Source organism: Nelusetta ayraudi, unplaced genomic scaffold (genome assembly GCF_046127955.1).
Source record: "Nelusetta ayraudi isolate G7.1 ecotype Tasmania unplaced genomic scaffold, CSIRO-AGI_Nayr_v1 ptg000006l, whole genome shotgun sequence".
In the NCBI taxonomy this organism is placed as follows: Eukaryota; Metazoa; Chordata; class Actinopteri; order Tetraodontiformes; family Monacanthidae; genus Nelusetta; species Nelusetta ayraudi.
In genome coordinates, this window is record NW_027466056.1 from 3,426,016 (window position 1) to 3,444,051 (window position 18,036).

The 18,036-nt window shown below is 47.8% G+C and overlaps 1 protein-coding gene and 2 long non-coding RNA genes across 3 annotated transcripts; 2 read left to right on the forward strand and 1 right to left on the reverse strand.

Annotated features, from left to right (window-relative positions):
- The first annotated feature begins 740 nt into the window (after nt 1–740).
- On the forward strand, nt 741–9,812 carry LOC142881780 (uncharacterized). The gene is made up of 3 exons (XR_012925703.1): nt 741–1,696; nt 2,980–3,187; nt 8,464–9,812. It is a non-coding gene; the product is annotated as an uncharacterized LOC142881780 (long non-coding RNA).
- Nucleotides 9,813–10,205: 393 nt separating this feature from the next.
- Nucleotides 10,206–16,631, reverse strand: ccnt2b (cyclin T2b). Its single transcript, XM_076015998.1, has 9 exons — nt 16,474–16,631; nt 15,858–15,939; nt 15,617–15,745; nt 14,791–14,851; nt 14,614–14,676; nt 14,450–14,495; nt 13,283–13,446; nt 12,301–12,371; nt 10,206–12,204 (listed from the first exon to the last, which is right to left on the reverse strand). Exons 1-9 carry the CDS (start codon nt 16,629–16,631, stop codon nt 11,089–11,091), a joined length of 1,890 nt encoding a protein of 629 aa, XP_075872113.1. The 3' UTR covers nt 10,206–11,088.
- Nucleotides 16,632–16,644: 13 nt separating this feature from the next.
- On the forward strand, nt 16,645–17,933 carry LOC142881804 (uncharacterized). Its single transcript, XR_012925709.1, has 3 exons — nt 16,645–16,785; nt 17,408–17,497; nt 17,626–17,933. It is a non-coding gene; the product is annotated as an uncharacterized LOC142881804 (long non-coding RNA).
- Nucleotides 17,934–18,036: the final 103 nt, after the last annotated feature.

The window sequence follows — 18,036 nt, forward strand, 5'->3', positions numbered from 1 at the left end:
GTCCGTGACGCAATCCTCGCCCTTAATTTTATTAGCTTGGATTTTTTTCTTTCTCCCTCCTCTGCGGCAGGCTGCGTCAGCGTTAAACTTGCGTTGTCGGTGTGACAGAAAGCCCTGAACACGGCAAACTTAACGTTAAAGAGGAGCTGTGTGATATAATTATATGACTCTGGAGTTGGTCGTGTTGGTAAAATCATGTGTTAACGGGAAGAATGAGGCTCTCTGGGCCCAAGATCTTGAACCTCGGACCGCTTTACACACACCCAGGTGGGTAGAGGAAGCCAACGAAAACGAAGAGGCAAAGAAGAAGAAACGAGTGTCCGGTAATTTGCCTGTACTTGCTCTGTACCAGTGGATTTACCCTTTCATTGCCGCAATGTCTTGTTTTAAGACTACACTAATCTGCACTTTGTAAAAAGGGACATGTAGCTTGTCATACAAAAGTTAGCTGTGCATTTGCATGACAGTGACATGCACTCCAGAACTCTAGGGGGAGCTCTAAGGACCAAAACAGCCAAGAAGCGACCGACTAGCATTGCCGGCGGCCACTTGACATGGGTGGGATCGGGCGGCGGTCTAGATGCTTTTCTTTTTTTTGCTTTGCCTTTGGCGCTCTCGCTCTTGCGTCTCGCTGACAGAGGCGAGGCATGAAAAGAAAGCTGGCCCAAATGGCCTCCGACAAGTTCCCCCTTTCATCGCCCTTCGAAAAGACATCTTTTCATCTCCCATTTCATTTGCTTCCAGACATCCTTTCAGCCGCCCCATTGTCGCCACCCAGCATGCCTGCGCCTCATAGGTCCTAATGGCAAGGTCTCGGCTTTTATTCTCAGATTAGAACCCTAAATCGCAGGAGCGCCGATCAAATTCAAGAGGGAAAAGCTTGCCTTTCTTAAATAAATGCTTTTTATTCTCGCCTTCGGCGCAGCGCAATCTTTGGATTTGGGATGGCAGGACCTTCCTCTCCTGGAGGTAAAAATAAATATAGATACGCTGCGAAATTATTATTTTTTTTGTCTCTCTTGACATGAGAGAAAGGTCGTGTCAGTGGTGTGACAGCAATGACAGGACGGCGGCATCATTACCGAGACCCAGAAGGTCTTGGTAAGCACCTTTGGTGGCCGCGGGAGAGACCGCCGCTGGGCCTAATGAGCACCGAGGACCCCGGAACCTAATGAGAGGCAGCGGCGGCAGTGTGCTTGTCTACCTATCGGATCCTCGCGGTGCCTCAAAGGGTTCGACGACACCCTGTCGTACGTCAAGGAGTCGGGTTGACCCGAGTCGGCGACGGGCAGCTGCTCAACTTGTCCCCAACAGGAAAAGAATTGCAACGCGGAAGAGGCGACGGCGCCTCCTTCTGGTCTGGCTTGCCGTTTCGCCCTGCGCTGCTTCCGCCTCCGTCGTGCAGGAATGGAGCCTCCTCGCTCTCAGCCATTGCTGGAAAGTGTGGAGCGCATGCCTGTCCTCTTCCTTCCAGCTGGCGGAACATGTTTTGGATTTTTATCGGCTTTCTTTCTTCGCTTGTACCCAGATTCCTGGCATCCGAAAATGACGAAAAATCTCCCGATGACTAACTTTTTTTTTTCTTTCCTTTTTGGTCCCCACCTCCCCCCTCTTTTGCATTGCAAATCGGAGCCTTGTGATGCTTTATGGATGCCAGAAGGGAGCCCCAGTCACATTCACCTGCAGAGCTCCGAAAGTAGACCAACCTCGTGCATGCCCTGTCAACACTTTACCCCCCCCCCTCCAAAAAATAAAAATAAAACCTATAGTTTTCAAAGTGCGTCTCACCGGAAATCCTACCAGCAGTCAGATCTGGTGTTCAGGCTGAAAAGGTTTTTGCTGTTCTCAAACCCGTGTGAAGGGCTTTCAGTGGGTAACGGTGGACAGATTGGCTTTGGACTCGGCAACAATTGAGTCAGTCGCCTTTGGTGGTGGTCCAGATCTGGGATTTCTGCCACCACATGATTATCACCTTTTCGGGAAGACAAGAAAGAAAAAAAAAATCAAAAAGTTCAGGGAGCGGGGATGAGTTTTCCAAAGGCCGAGAAACAAGTCAAACTCCAGTCTGGAGCGTTCACGCCGGTGCCTGAGGCTCAACCTGCGTTGGCGACGAGTTCCTTCACAGGTTTCCCGAATTAGTCCGAAGCAGAGCGGAGAGGAAAACGCCTTTTCTCAGAAAGTGAAACACAATTAGAGGCCTTGTTGAAAAGTTGTGTTGGCATTTAAAGAGGCGTTCACAGCCCAGGCCTGATTAAAGGCAAGTTATTACAAAGGGGCGTCCGTCACTCAGATGGAGCTGTTAGCTGGGAGCTCAGCCTGCCGGTACACCGAGGAGCACTTTAGCACAATTGCCCCAACCACGGGCTCCCTCGCCCGCCCGCCCGTGTCTTTCTTTGTGTGACATCAATCTTTCATCATGTGTGTCTGACGGCAGCGCCGACGCAAAGCCAATTATACCTGCGTTGCACACGTCCGTTTAAATTTATCGATAAGCGCTCGCACAATTGCCTCTTTGAGTGGGCTACATTTGGCCGTTCAAGCGCGGACATCTTCACACCCACACTAGTTATTTTTTTTTCTTCTTTTTTTTTCTTTTTTTTTTGTCATATATTCGGTGATGCCAGTTTCTCAATTACTGTGTGAGTGGGCTGGTGCAAAAAAAAAAAAAAATAGCGGGAGAGGATGGTGGAGGGGGACGGGGGGAGCGGGAAGTTGGCTATAGCGACATTCGCCATCAGCCCACATGGAATTATTCTATGTGATGATATAAATCTCGTTCAATTATGCAGCAGCGAGTCGGATTTTGGCAGTGGTGATGAAAAAGCAAAGTGTTGAGATACACCTGGAGCTGGCAGCCGGGGCAGTGGCGCTACATCGGAAAGTGCAAAAAAAACAAAAAAAACAGCTCGGTTTACACCGTGCAAGTCCGCATCGGATAGTTCAACTACCTTTTTATTTATTTTTTTCAAACTGTCCTAGATTCATACCAGGTGTGGATGGCGGGGAATCAGCGCCGGTGAATCTGACCCCTCGCTGTCTGACAAGCAGCACTGTGTTGTGATTTGCTCAGTCGTCTGTCACGTCTGACCATTTCCGTCACGCAAGAAACAAGTGAGCGAGTCAGTGTCTGGCGGTCGCCTGTCCCGGAGGACACGTTCACCATCATGGAGTCGCAAGGGCAGGTTCTGTAAGTTGAACACACGCAAGTCAGGATCAATAGGAAGAGAATTTCATAGTGCCTCAGATTGGCGCAGAGGTGGGAAAACTTGTTGGCTGGTGGGCCACAATGGGTTCTAAAAAAATGTTTTATTATGTAAAAGTAATTTAGAGTTCTGTTATTCTTCAGGATATAATTATCATCACTGTGGCAGAAAACGCAAGAACGCAGGAAAACTAGAACATGAATAAGGTTTATTAATATAGTTTCAGCTTTTGGCAAGCCGGATTAGAAAGCCGCATATGGGCCCCGGGCCATAGTTTTCCCGTCCCGGGGACTAGCATTGAGCTTTTGGGGCTTAGCATTACCTTAAAATAGCTGAACAGGTCAGCTAGCTTGTTTAGCCATTTCAAAGCACCCTTTTCAAACTCTGGACACGATGAACGTCTATGCAGAAGTTAGAAAACTAGTTCTTTGGTTTTCCTGCCAATTTCTGAAGCTGATTTTCAAGTTCAAAGACAATATTAAAAATCAAATGAAAATGCGGTAGTTTACCAAATCAAGCCAGACTAACACACAAGTATTTTTATGTTGTGGTATTTTTTAAGATATTCTCTATGCAAATAGGGAGTGATTGGTTTGAAGTCAAATTTGGAGAGAGGGCCGTCAAATCATAGAGCAGACAAATACTATGCTAAACTACCTGTTAGCTCCAGCTTCCAGACTGGACATAAAGGGTTTTCCTTTCTTTTTCCATATGTTATTCATTTATTTATTTATTTATTTGCTTTAGCCATGGGAGTAATTAGTTCTGATTCGTGTTTGGCTTCTCGTCGAGTGAGACAGCGAAAAACGTTTTGCACTGATTTTTTTCAGACTCACAGACTTTCCTGCACTTTATTAGTTTTGTTATCGATAGGTAAACATCGTTCTATGATTAAAAAAAGCAAAACAAACAACTACATTGCCATCCACCTGTACTTGACTCCATTTGTTCTCGCAGTACTCCAATCGCCCTCATGATAAAAGATGGGCTCAGTGTCCTGCGGGGAGTTTAGCTTCAGCTTTTGCTTCAGAGGAACAGGAAGAGGGCAGCCAGAGTCACAGAGAAGCCTTGAGAGGTAAATTCAGAATATGTTCAAACACAAAAAGGCAAATTAACATATATATATATATATATATATATATATATATATATATATATATAGAATTTTTTATTTTATTTTTAATTTTTTTGCAGACGCACTAGTTACAATAATGTGTGGAATAATCACAGTTATCCAAACGGTGCTAATGTTGCGTGGTAATGAGCGACGGAGCCACTCCGTGTTGACGAGAAGCTGATTCAGACAAAGACATTAATAAGAGGGCACGCAGGCTCGCGGCGGAGGAATTACACAGCAGCAGCAGCAGCAGGTGCAGCTCATCTTCGCTGTCTTTTTTATAACGCACACACACGCTCTCACGCAGACCCTGCTGCCGAGGACGCGATGATAAAAGATATTTCAGATGTATCAGCAGCACAAAAAACAAAACAAAAACAATCTTCTTTGGCATCATTAGCTCCCCGTCGGCGCTGCTACACTTGACGTGGCATTAAGGCGCCGCAGGTGAGCGCAGGAAGAAGCGAAAAACACGGCCGCGTTTTTCCCAAGCTCGCAGTTTACAGAGGCCGGCCCCGTCTGGCACAGCGGGAGATATATGGATATATTTATATATAGAGAGAGAGATATAGATCCAGATATTTTTCACTGTTTGCCATTATTGTGTAATACATTTCACGAAAGCGCGGTAAGCTACGGAGGCAAAGATATAATTATCATCAGTCAAAACCGGGACCAGAGTCACTGTTTATTTTCCTCCTGCGCCGCTTCACCTCGAGAGGAGGGAGGGGGGGAAAAAAATAAATTAAAAAAAAACATCAATAAAGCCTTGGCAGGAGCCCCCGCTGCTTCACCCTGCCACAGCGGAAACGTGGAGAAGAGAGGGGGGGGGGGGGGGACAAGCGATTTCAATGCTCTGCCGACCCAAATCCAGCTTCTGAACGACTCGACTCCTACCTTCACCATTCAAACCTTCTCCATGACCAACTCGTTCCTCCTCCTCACACTCCCACTCGGCCGTATAATCCATAACGTTCCCTTTGCACCGCTACGTCAATGACATCCAGCCGTATCTCCCACGGAAAAAGAGATGGAAAAAAAAACCACAGGCACGCACGCACAAACACACACACACACACACACGCGCAACCCAATGATTCGGTTTCCTTCAGGTTGAGCTCAGGCCGCCCAAGAACGTCTTCTTTCTTTTTCTCCAACAAGCTCAGTGAGAGCAGTGCTGTGGACTCAATGAAAGATCGGCCTTTTAAAATAAGGTCAGAAAGGTCCAACACTATATTTATATATTTATTTATATGTATTTATAAGTCTGCGCTAGGTTTCTTTTTTTTCTGTTGCAATTCTTCGCAACACGCGCAAACTGCGAACTGCTACATCGTGGTCTTTCCTTCTTTCTTTCTTTCTCTCTTTCTTTCTTTCAAGCCTGTATGGACTATTATCATTTTCTTTTTTTTTCTTCTTTTTTTTCACTTTCTTTTTTATTCGCCCCACAACCTTGCGAACCCGTTGCCGAGCTTGCGCTTTGATGCGGCGCGTAACGCAGACACTGCTGGGATTCAGAATTACCTCAGCTTTGTCAGTTATGGAATCCTTCTCGCGCTTGCAGCAGGTCGTCCGAAGCTGAAAACTCTTTGTGGGATTTTCTTTTTTTTTTCCCCAAGAGGGTCAGTGACTTTGCTATGCGTAGCAGCGGCCATAATTTTTGCAGCATTAGCTTCTGTTTTAGGCTCATTATCATTCTGATTAGAAAATCTGTCCAGCTAAATGTATTTTTTGTCCAAATGTGAGTTCAATAATTTGCCAAAATATAATTCCTTTATTTCTTTTCCGTTGCGCTAATATCCGACGACTCCCGCAGTCACATTGATCAGACAGACACGGTCCAACCAATGTGGAAGCTGGATGACCGTGCAAAAAACGTCCCATTTGCGCAAAACCGTTGCGGGCAGGAGCAGTCGGATGGGGGGGCGGGGGTGGAGGGCTGAAAAATAATTATCAGGCCAGATTGTTTTTTTTTCCACGGACGTTGCGATCGCAGGGTCATTATTGCCGCTCTGCCTAATGAAACAAAGCGGCGGCGTCGAGCTGCTATCGTCGCCCTTCAGAGGGACATGAAAGAGGAAAACACTTGAGCGGCGCGCTAATTAAAAACCAGAGAGGTCTGGACCAGGAGGCCAAACAACCCACACAGGTGGCGGCGCTCGCAAAGCATGCATGTGTGTGTGTGTTTGAGCGTGCGCATGAGGCGGCGGCAATTTCAGTTTCCTTCCTTCTTTCCTGCGTGTGCTTTTGCGAGGCATGTCGATGCAGCGCTTCCACTTCCTGTTTGTGCGTCCGAGGTGGACGGCCGTCGGAGGCGTCGCTTTTTAATGGCGCCCGCCGCTGCCGCCCGCCAATCGATTCTGGCGGCTTTGGTGTGACAGGACCTCGGCGCAAATAGGCCACCAGCGCGCCGTAATTAGTTCAAATGTCGAAGACGGTGAATTATTGATGATCGTGGGAGGGGGGGGGGATTACACATCGGGCCTACGTTTGTGTGTGTGTGTGTGTGTGTGTGTGTGTGTTTTAAAGCAGTCCTTCTACGTCTTCTTCTTTTTTTCCCCCCTTTTTTTTTTTTAAAGGACAGCTGGTGCCTGGCTGGTTCCCGTCGCCAACAGACAGCCGAGTCTCTGGTGCTAGTGCCCCAAACCGGGGGGGTGGTGGGGTGTGTGTGTGTGCGGGGGGGGGGTTGCGGAGGAATAAACTGGGGTAACGCGAGAGAGGAGTAATTTGAAGAGGAAGTTGGGGGAGTGGGAAAAGAAAAAACTTTTTTTTTTTTTAATTCATTCATTCATTTATTTTTCAGCAGGAAACTAAAGACATGAGCGGGGGAAAAGGAGGCGGGACTCGTAGCCTCGATCACGTCGTTTATCCCGCTTGTCAATCACTGGGTGTAATTCAACCCCCTCCCCAGGTTTCAGGTACTTAAGCTCAGCTAAGCTTTCTTTTTTTCCCCTTCTTTTTTCCCCTCCCCCCTCCATCAGCTCCTGATTTTTCGAGTGTGTGTGTGTGTGTGTGTGTGTGTGTGTGTGTGTGTGTGTGTGTGAGAGAGAGAGAGAGAGAGAGAGAGAGAGAGAGAGAGAGAGAGAGAGAGAGACACCTCTCGGGCTGCAATGACAATGGACGCCAAATGGACGCTAATTAGGCCACTTTCCCCGCACAATTTCCACCTTTTGCATTAAACCCCCCACCCCACCCCACCCCCGCACCGACCGACTTGACGCCTGCGAACGCCGCCGATGTCGCTTACCTCTTGATCAACTCGAGGAAAAAGACAAAGTCGAGTGCCTTGTGGTATTTTTTCTCCCCCTCTGAGTTTTTGCAGCAGCTTCCAGTCGTCGCTGCCGCTGCCGCCCGGTGTCCCCTTAATTAGATGGATCCGCTCCAAAAGTTTGGCGTCAAGGCCAGAGAGAGAGAGAGGGAGAGAGAGAGAGAGAGAGTTTGTGGCGAGCGGAGATGAAAAATAAATAAATAAAAATCAGCGGTGTCCTTATTCAAGGTTGTTTTGATGCTGCGCCTTGTTTCACCTTTTTTTTTTTTTTTTTAAATCATTCCTTGTAAAAAGAAACGAGAGAAAAAGCGAATGATGCTGCTCCGTTTCTTCCTGCCTGCTCATCGGCCCCACCAACCAACCAACCAACCGAGCCAAATCTCACACTGCCATCTAGTGGACGAGATGCCGCGTAGCAAGGCTGTGACAGAACGTGTGCAGATCTTTGAGGTTATAAAAGAAAACAGCAGTTTTTAGCCTCGCAAACAAGACAAAAGACAACACAATCTGGTCACACTTTTAAACTTTTGTGATTCACTTCCCCCCCCCCCCCCCCATTTATTTTCTTCATTTTGCAGCTGTGACAGGGGTGCAGATTTTTGCGGTTAAAAAAAATATAACACAAAAAAAAGCACTATTTTTAGCCATCAAAAGAAGACACAATCTGGCCATGTCTTTAAAATTTGTGGCTCTTTTTCATTTATTCTTTTTTTTTCACTGCCACAGTCGCGCACATGCCGGGCCCTCATCCTCCTCTGGTGCTGCCTGGCCAGTTTGGAAAAACAGGAGCTCTTCCCCTCTCAGATGGGGCCCTAATTCTGGGATTTGTTGCTCTCTCATGCCGCCCCCCCTCCACTCCCCTCCTTTCTCGGCAGATTTTCAAGGCAGTAGGCGTCTCTTCATCGGGCTTTTGAGAGGCTGCTGAAAATAAATCATCGCCTTCCCGCCCGCCAGAGACGTCCAGATGGTTGCATTTTCATCCGACGTCCTCCCGCTGAATTTCCCCATTGTCTTCCTCGCTATAATTAGAAGGTAATACTTGATGAAAAAAAAGAACACCACACAAACGCACACAAGCACAAAAAAAAAAGAAAAGAAAAGAAAAAAGAATCGCTGTGTCTGCTCCTGTGAGGGTGCTGGTTAATTATCGGGAACGGCGTGTTTTTGTTTTTTTTGCATGTGTGTTCTGCCCACAAACGAAGGCATGAATGGCACTTTGCAAGCTCGGCGGCGTGAAGGAACGGCGAGATGCTGCGACACTCCCATGGCGCCGCCATCGACCCCTGGATGACCTCTCGGGGCTCCGCCGTGGCCGTTCGCAGCTGAAAGTTGACACTGGACGGGTCCCTTATCGGATCGCGTCACCCACCACCAGCAGCCCCGAGGCATCATGGGAGAATCGATCCCGCGCACCGACAGATGGCAGGAAGTGAGCGTGGCCTGCCTTTTTTTTCCCCCTCTTTTTTTTTTAGATCTTGGAATTCAGCAAAGGTTTCTCGTCGTTTGGGAATCAATCCAACGTTTGGTTGGGATTAAACCATCTGCAGGATTTGGCTTTTTAAAATTTTTTTATATAAATATATTTATTATTTCCATGCGTTGATACGCTGGACAAAATGCGAGGCTTAAGATTTTTTCGCTCTCATTCAAAGCAACGGCTTGTCTCATCTTCCGACTTCAGTCGAGAAAGCGATTCAGAGCACTTCCTGTTGGAAGGAGACCACTTCCTGGCATGTTTCCCTGAGAAAGACACGAACGTGATGATCATACAGCAGCGGGGGAAAGTTTTATGGAAGCCCTTAAAATTGCATGACATCCCAAATATTGCATTGAAATTTGTTGGGGAAAAAACAAAACATTTTTTGCAGGCAAAAATATTTTTTTCTGCCTTATTTTTAACAACAAAACTTCCTGCCTGGGTCACTTTCAGGGCTTAATGACATCCTGTATTGCAGTTCCAAATGAGGCAGAGACGTCTGAAAAAAAACAAAAAACTGGAATAGTGAGAATTTTGTTTGTTTTTCAAGTTTTTTTTATTTTTAAAGCGTTTTCCATTTTTATCTCATAGATGACAAAGAATCCAAGGCCTCAGTGATAAAGAGAAAAAAAAGAGGAATAAAAACTCCTTTTATTCTTTAACTCTTGTGTGGAGCAGCAAATCATTGACACATTTAAAATACTAAGAGTTGAGAAAAAAAATACAAGGAAAAAAAATACAAGAAAACATAGTTCCAGTTTCTTCAATGTGAATATTGACTGCGTAAATTGTAAATTTGTGCATCCTAGCTTTGAGCTACGGCGACAAGTAGAAATAAACAAAAATGTAAAAAAAAAACAATTCAACAACAATGACAATAACAATAATAATAAATAAATCATTTTAAAACCTTTATTTGGGTTCCCGATACACAAGTTAAGGATGCGCTCGTCAATACAGTCTGCTTCAGAGCGCAAGATACACTGAATGGAGGAAGGTTGGGACCTGGACCACTAGGTCAAAAAGTCTCAACTTACAGTCCCTATGTACACAAAGGTATTTTAGAAATCTGCATGTTTTCCGATAGTTAGTAACATTTACCATAGTGAATAGCGATTGACTAAATACAATCACAAGGCCTTTCTTTTCTTTTTTTTCCGCGGTTGTAGCCGATATACCTTGAATGCACTTTTTTCACAGCATATATTATTATGAGTTTAACGCTAAAATGTGGTTTTTCGTCTGCATGTTTGCCGTTGGGCTCGGCCTGGGACTCCCAACGCACAGCAGAATGGACTAGGCGTCACATTTTTTTACATTATGTTTTTGTTTTTTTGTTTTTTCGGTTTTCAAGAATGTCTTTTTCAGAGATATTTTACTCACACTCGTGAAACATAAAGCAGACCCCATTGAGCGTAAACGACACTCTGCCTTCTTCCACAGATGCAGGGAACAAACCCAAACGTGGGAAGATTCGCTCTCTCTCGTTTTAAAAAAGTTCAAGACCTGAGATTTTTTTTTCTTTTCTTTAAAAGTGGAATCCCCCCCCCCAAAAAAATGCCTCGACGTACAAAAAAAGAAATAAAACGGGGGGTGGGGGGGTTGTAAACTAACGAGGGCTGCGAACGATAGCCAGGCTTTCCCTTTTCATTTTCTGACTCCGACACATGCAGGTTAAAAATTGCCACGTTGCATTTAAAACAGTTCAAGTTTCTTATCATCTCATTGGTTTTTTTTGTTTCTTTCTTTTTTTTTCAAGCCAACATTAAGTAAAAGCTTCGTGATTGCTTGTTTTTTTCCGGGGAGGGGCATCACAGCTCTCTGAGCGTGAGTTTTTTTTTTTAACATTTCGACACAGGAGTCGGAAAAACTTAAGACAAATAAAGTTCCTTTAAAAGTAAACAAACAAAAAGGGGGAAAAAAAACAGGGAGGAAAAAAATAAGTTTTGTGTTTTTTTAAGTATCCATTCAAGGTGGTAATACCGCAAGGTGGACAGCAGGGGGAGTCGCTGTGGGCGGAGGGCTACAAGTTCATCCCCTGGGCACTTAGTAACGAGTCCAGCATGTCGAAAGTGTTCTTGTAGTCGGTGTGCTGGCCGTTGATGGCCAGCAGGCCGTTGGTGGCGCCGTCGTGGTGGCCGTGGTGGTGGTGCTGCTGGTGCTGGTGGTGGTGGTTGTGGTGGTGCTGCTCCAGCAGCCTGGCACCGCCCTCCGAGGCGTAGTGGGCCGAGCCCAGGCCCCCTTTGGAGCTCCTCTTGGACGAGTGGTGGTGGTTGTGGTGGTTGTTGTGGTGGTGGTGGTGGTTCCCGGCTTCGGGGTGGGGCCTCTTCCGCGAGGACGAAGACGAGGAGGAAGAGGAGGAGCCGGTGGGGTCGGCCCGCCCCCCGGAGGCCTTGTCGCCCGGGGCGTGGCCGTGCTTGGCGTGGCGGTGGTGCTCCTTGTGCTTGTCCTTGGGGGGCTCGCCGTGCCGCTCCGACGACACCTTGATCCGCATCTTCAGCTCCTCGCTGGCGCCGGAAGACGAGATGCCGTTCTCGGCGAAGGAGGCGGGGCCTCGGCTCTTCTTGGAGGCCGACTTGTGGCTCCGCCCCTCACCCGGCAGTGCCAGCGGCGGCGGCTGGGAGCGCTTCTTGTGGTGGTGGGACGAGGAGGAGGCGGAGATCCCAGCTGGCTGCGTGTAAACATCCGTGACTCCGCCCCCTCCGCCGACAGGCTCCTCCCTCCCGCCGTTCAGCAGCGCCAGCTCCGCCGCCTGCTTCTCCCTGTACTTCTCCAGAGTCAGAACCTTCTGCTGCCGCGAGGAGGCGGAGACGACGGCGGCGTGCTGCTGCTTGCCGCCGGCCCCGCCCCCGACCTTGTGTTCGTGTTTGACCACGGCGGCAAAGTCCGAAGGCGGCTGCTGCTGCTGCGGCGGCTCGGGGAAGTGATCGTAGCCCAGGGGCTGGTAGGAGGCGGCGAAGGGGACGGCGATGCCGTTGAGGGAGGGCATGTCGGAGGAGTTGGAGGACGAGGAGGAGGAGGAGGAGGCGACTGGGAAGAAGGAGCTGGAGACGCCGGGGAGGCCGTCTAAGGGCGCCCCCTGGTAGACACTCTCCATCGCTGCACCCTCCGTCTTTGGCTTCTTGGCTGCTTGGATGGCCTGGAAGAGGAAGAGGAGGAGGAGGAGGAGACAGGGTGAATATACAAGAAGACATCCTGGAGCAAAAGCTGGAGCAGAACCAGAACCGGGACCCACCCGCCAGTTTCGTATCCTCTTGAGGCGGCTGGGCGTCTTCTCCAGGATCTGGAGGAACTCGTGCGTGAGCTCTGCAGATGAGGGGAGAGAGGAGGCATCAGTCTGATGAGGTTCACTTCAGACGCTTCAGTCACTTCTGCAGCTACTGCAACATTTTAAAAGGTCCGGTGTGTAAAGTTTGGCTTGATTTTGGATTTTTATATTGGTAAAAGCGTCACATACTGCCCATAAACACAGTAATTAAAATATGTACTCGCAGTACAATAAAAGTATTTTGCTTTTCCTACCTTCAGAACGGTTATCATATACACTAGCAGTCCACAGTTTGGACACCTTCTCATGACATTTCGTTTTTTTTATTATCTTGACAACTTTCTACACTGCAGATAGATACTGAAGACATCAAATATATGAGCAAGACATAGGTACTGATGCAGCAAAGGAAAAACACCTGAAATACCTCGAAAGAGTTATTTTACACTTTCGTTGTTTCCTACATAATTCCATGAGTGTCCTCGCATCATTTTGAGTGTCCAAACTTTTGACTGCTAGCGTAAATGAGAATACACAGTCGGCCAAAAGCAATGTATTCACACATCAGGAAATGCAAAACTTGCATAAATATTTTATTTGTATGAATACTTCTATACATACAGACACCTGTTGAGGCCAAAGGTGACTCGTATTCTTGTGATAAATTTAAACTTGGTTTTTCGTTTCCAGATGTGTGTGTGCATTGTTTTGGCTGACTGTATATAAGAACACACGCAAAGCAGGGCTCCTGCTCCGAGCCAGCTGCCATACTGCACCACCATTTTTGAAGGAAGCCCACAGTGACAGTGGCCTAAATACAAAACGGGCTTGCTTTTGTATTTATTTTCAATATTACACACTAGACCTTTCAGATAAAGATTCCAACGACCCCAACTGTCCTACTGAACAACGGCCGGGAGAAGACAGGAAGAGGACGCAGCGGCCTCACCGTCCAGCAGCTGCAGCGTCACCGTGCGGTCCACGTACTCCCACCAGTGTTTGCCGTCGGTGGACACGGGGATCTCCCAGTTGGACCACTTGCAGGCCAGGTGGATGCAGACGCACGCCACCACGGTGGGCCGGTGCTGCAGGCAGAAGGTTGTGAGGTGCAAACTGGAGGAGGCGGAAGAGGAGAGAGAGTGAGAGAGACGGAGAGAGAGAGAGAGAGAGAGAGAGAGAGAGAACACATCTGTGAGTGGAAGAATTCTGTGCACATTTAATTAAAAAAAAAAAAAAAAAAGTATTTTGCAGCATTATGCCGAGTTAAATGTTGTACAAAGCAGTAAAGAAAAGATCAAAACACACACAGCCTCAACAGGTCCTGTCCCCCACCCCATCCTGGGAGCATCCACTCTCAGGCTGGCTGACTTACAAATGACGCACTTTAAAATTAGCCACATCTCATTTTCACAGCTCCCTGCATCCCGAAGCAACACTGCAAACTGGTGGACGCCTCGCCAGGGAGGGCAACAAAAAAATTATGCTGTCAGTTTCTACTTTGGGTAAGTACAAAAAACCCCAAAAGAAAACAGGAAATTAGAACAAAAGAAACATTTTTCCAGCTTTTCCTCAATAATTCAACACAAAAAACATCCAAACGTCCAATCCAAAACGTATAAAATCCCATCCAGAAAACATATGATAGTGCATGAGGTTTAAAAAAAATGCCTTTGAAAAGGCAAAATTTTAGAGAAAATTAAAGAAAAGGCCTTTGCAAAAAAAAAATAAATAAATAAATAAAATAAAAGACTTTAGAAGATTGAAAATCAGTTTCACAACACAAAATGTAGCGCCAGCCGCTCAGTTTACAGATTAATAAAAAAAAAAGAAAATAAAAATAATTTAAAAAAAAGAAAATAAAAGACCACCGCCAACTTTACTCACCTCAAGCACTCAATTAGCTTAAGGAGCTCTAGTAGCAATCAAATTGCAGGCTACTCCCCTTAGCGCACTCGTGCACTCTGCACCAAATAAACCCATCAACACTGCGCAAATGTGCATTGAACTCCTTGTGAGTCAACACGGCCCCCCCTCACCAGCCGCAGGGCGGGGCCCCTCCCGACAGGAAGCTATAGTGTGCCGTTACAGTGCGAGAGAATGGGAACAGGATAATAACCTGTTGGTAGCCATGAAATAGGAAGTCTGTGCCAAGTCCTTGCTGGCTGCAAGAAGAAGAAGAAGAAGAAGAAGAAGAAGAAATGAAAAACATTTCAAAGGCGCGGTCCAAAAAAATAAGATCATTTAATCTGAGGCATGTTTGTGGCCGGAGTGAAGTGATACCTCGCACTAGCTGGGAGCAGCGCACCACGTCTGTGTGTGGATGGTCCACCGTGATTTCAAAACCTGCGGGGAAAAAAACAGCAGTGCGTGAGGATCAATCGTGCGGCTCTGCTTTCGGGCTTCGGCGGCGCGCCGATGCTTTTGGCAAGGTCGGCTGCGGTTTCAAACGATACTCACCCAGCGTCTGCAGCACCACTGTCTCCAGCGCCACCAACTCCTGCACCAGCTGCTGGAACGCCTGGGAAAAAAAGATTCACCGTTAAAACTGCCGGCCGGCACGCGTTTCGACTGAAACAGGAAGTGGCTGCTGACTTTAGCTTATCAATGACCCAGCGGTCCCGCATCCCGCTTTTCCAAAGATCCGATGGCCCCCAGTGACACTCGTCTGTAACATCCATTCACATCACTTTTACAACCTTCAGCGCTTTGAAACCAGAACAGACTTTGTGCAGCTCATTTTGGGTTTTGCACAAGAATTCAACAGGAACAAATTTAGGACAAAGCTTTTTTCTTTTGTAAATCCTGGCAGCATGCATGCACTCTTTAAAAAGAAAGAAGCTCCCAAACCCTTGTGTTTATACAGCTGGAATGCAAGAGATGTCCAACACACACACACTGGGAAAGCACATGAACCCAATTCCACTTGGAGGAGAAAACTGCGTAACCAACAAGGCAGAACAAACAGGGTCAAAGATCTGCATGCAGCATCCGAGGCCAAAGCTTAAGAAATGACTAATTGCTATCACCACATCAGCCTCTGTACTCAAAGCAGCCCGTCATCATCCTCACACCACCCCACTGAATGTGTGCGGAGGTGCACGCAAGAACACGAGGATCCCAATCCTGCCGTGTATTTATAGCATCAGCATGCCAAAGGCCAAAGCCACAGGCTCCAAGCGCAGGGGGGGAGGAGGGAGGGAGGGAATGAGGGATGGCAAAACCCGCAAGTTTGCGGGATGGAACCCAGCGTGACCTCTATCTTTTAGTCTCGGTGCAAACTCACGTTGCTCTTGGTGTCCACGGCGGGCTCCTGCGGGTTGGTGCAGGTGTGGGCGATTTTGATGACATGCTCCAGCTTCCTGGGCTGCTCCTCGACCTTCGCTGCCAGGAACAACGTCGTCTGGGAAATGATCTGAGAGGGAAGAAAGAAGGGGGGAGGGGAGAGTGGAGGAGAAGAAGAAACCGTTTCAGCCGTCGCCACTAGTAAACATGGCGTCTGAATGTTTGAGAGCGGCGATACTCACGTTTCTGTGGAATTTCGTGAAGGAGTGGATCATATAAAATCGGTGCATGTACACTATGGCGGTGTTGATGATGAGTTGGGATCTGGGGGTGACAACGGTCAAGGCGAAAAACAGTTTGGAAGGAAAAACGACACACGGCGACAGTTCGGGGTCCCCCTGCTTCCTTCCTGACGTGGCTAGCACGGAGCTAGCGCCGCCGGGGCGGTTAGCGTCGCGAGCGTGCGACTGTTTACCTGATACCGAACGGTGGAGCGATTCACCCGAAGCCGTGTTCGACTCCGGCGTAGGGCGGCCCTTCTCCCACCGAAACCCTCCGCCCGGGCTACCCGCACGTAAAGCACCGCGTCTCTCTCTCCCCATCACCGAGCCGTTAGATGCGAGGCTAACAAAAGACATGTACGTGACGAAACAATGGCCGGGCTTAGCACCCGAGCTCCTCGGCTTCGAACACTCTGTTTAAAACGCAGCAGCGGGTTGTATTTAGCGAGAATGGGTCTATTAACGTCAACAAACCTAATGTAACCACACGGAATCCCGATTTGATCAGATCCGAGCTAACGTCGACCCCGAGCGGTTCCCCCCATCAAGCCGGTAGCGGCTCTGTTCAAAAGGATACACGTTTAGCCGTTGGCCCATGTCCTGGATGAGGTTGGCGGCCTGCTGCCGGTACGAGAGCTCCCTGTCAGCCTCGATCCCGCAGCGTCGCGACGGCGTGTTTTCCATCTGCTCCCGGGTGAAGAGCCATTTGGTGGAGGGTCCCCGGTGCACCGCCATGACGCTCCCACGGCCGACTCACACACCTCAGCGCCAGCGAGCGAGCGAGCAGCACCGGGGGGTGGAGAGAGACAACCGGGGTACCGGAAGGACGACAACAAGGCAGGTAGAGACCGGTGGTCGAAGCGCGCTGCAGCGCCCTCTGCGGCCGGAGGTCAAAAATTGTCTATTTTTTAGGGGGAACTTGAAAAGACAAAAACGCTTCTGTTGCCTTCAAAAAATAGTCCCAGGTATTTAACCTGGGTGGTCCACACCTTGGGGGCTGTACCGAGAGTTTGAACCACTTAATCAGCATGTGACTTGTTTTATAATGTTAATAGGGTGGAGCAAGCGGGTCGTTAATCTGAAGAATCGCTCGTAGGGCGGGACCCTCACTCTGTCACAATGCGAGTCGTTACGGGGGTCGGGGTGGGGTTGGGGTTGAAGGGGGGTTTCAGGAGGGAAAGTGGACAGCGTGACAACAAAACGAATAACAGTTTGTTCCACACGTGCCGGAACTTTCAGAGAAACTCAGGAGGATTTAAACAAAAAGAAAAAAAAAATACTTCAGCCCAAAGGTAGAATCTCAAGACCCCGCCTGATGTTGTGTGTGCAGTGCGTGTGTGTGTGTGTGTGTGTGTGTGTGTGTGTGTGTGTGTGTGTGTGTGTGTGTGTGTGTGTGTGTGTGTGTGTGTGTGTGTGTACACATTCCATTTGTCCCTGATTGCAGATGGTTTGATTTTGTGAGTGGGTTTCTGACAGGACTGCATAATTTGATCAGATTATTCATGCCACAGACCCACTGGCAGCAGGCGGTAGAGCGGCCTGGACCCATGGACAACCATCTCAATTTGCATGGAAACAACAGACTCAATACAAAAGAGCCTGTAAGCACCATTTATCTCTCGCCAGCGTTTTTTGGTCGCACATCAAGTTGATTGAATGTTTGATATGTGTAGCATTGCACATAATTGATTGTCAGTGACTCATTTGTGCTCTGCCTTCCTGAAAGCAGGATAGCAGAGATTTGTTGGGACCTGACAGGTGCTCTTTTTTTTTTCTTTTTTTTTACCACTGGGTGGTGCCAGAGGACAAGCAAAGGGAGGCTAAGCAAAAACTCCCAAGTTATCTGAAGATGGACATATAGATGGAACTAAGCAAACGCGTTTAAAAATCGTTTTCGAAGATGCAAAGAATTGGTTTGCCTTCAATTTCAAATAAGTAAAAAATGTTTACATATATCACAATCTACAGTTCTCTACCGCGTTGAACGTGTTGAAACATGCGTCGAAGCGCCTCGTGTGTCAGGGGAATTCCTTAATGTCAGTCCATAATTCCACTTCAGGGTGGTAGTGCATCACGCTAGGATGCCTACCACTTAGTTTAAGAACATTCTGATGTAGCATTCCAAAATAAAGCTCCTCCA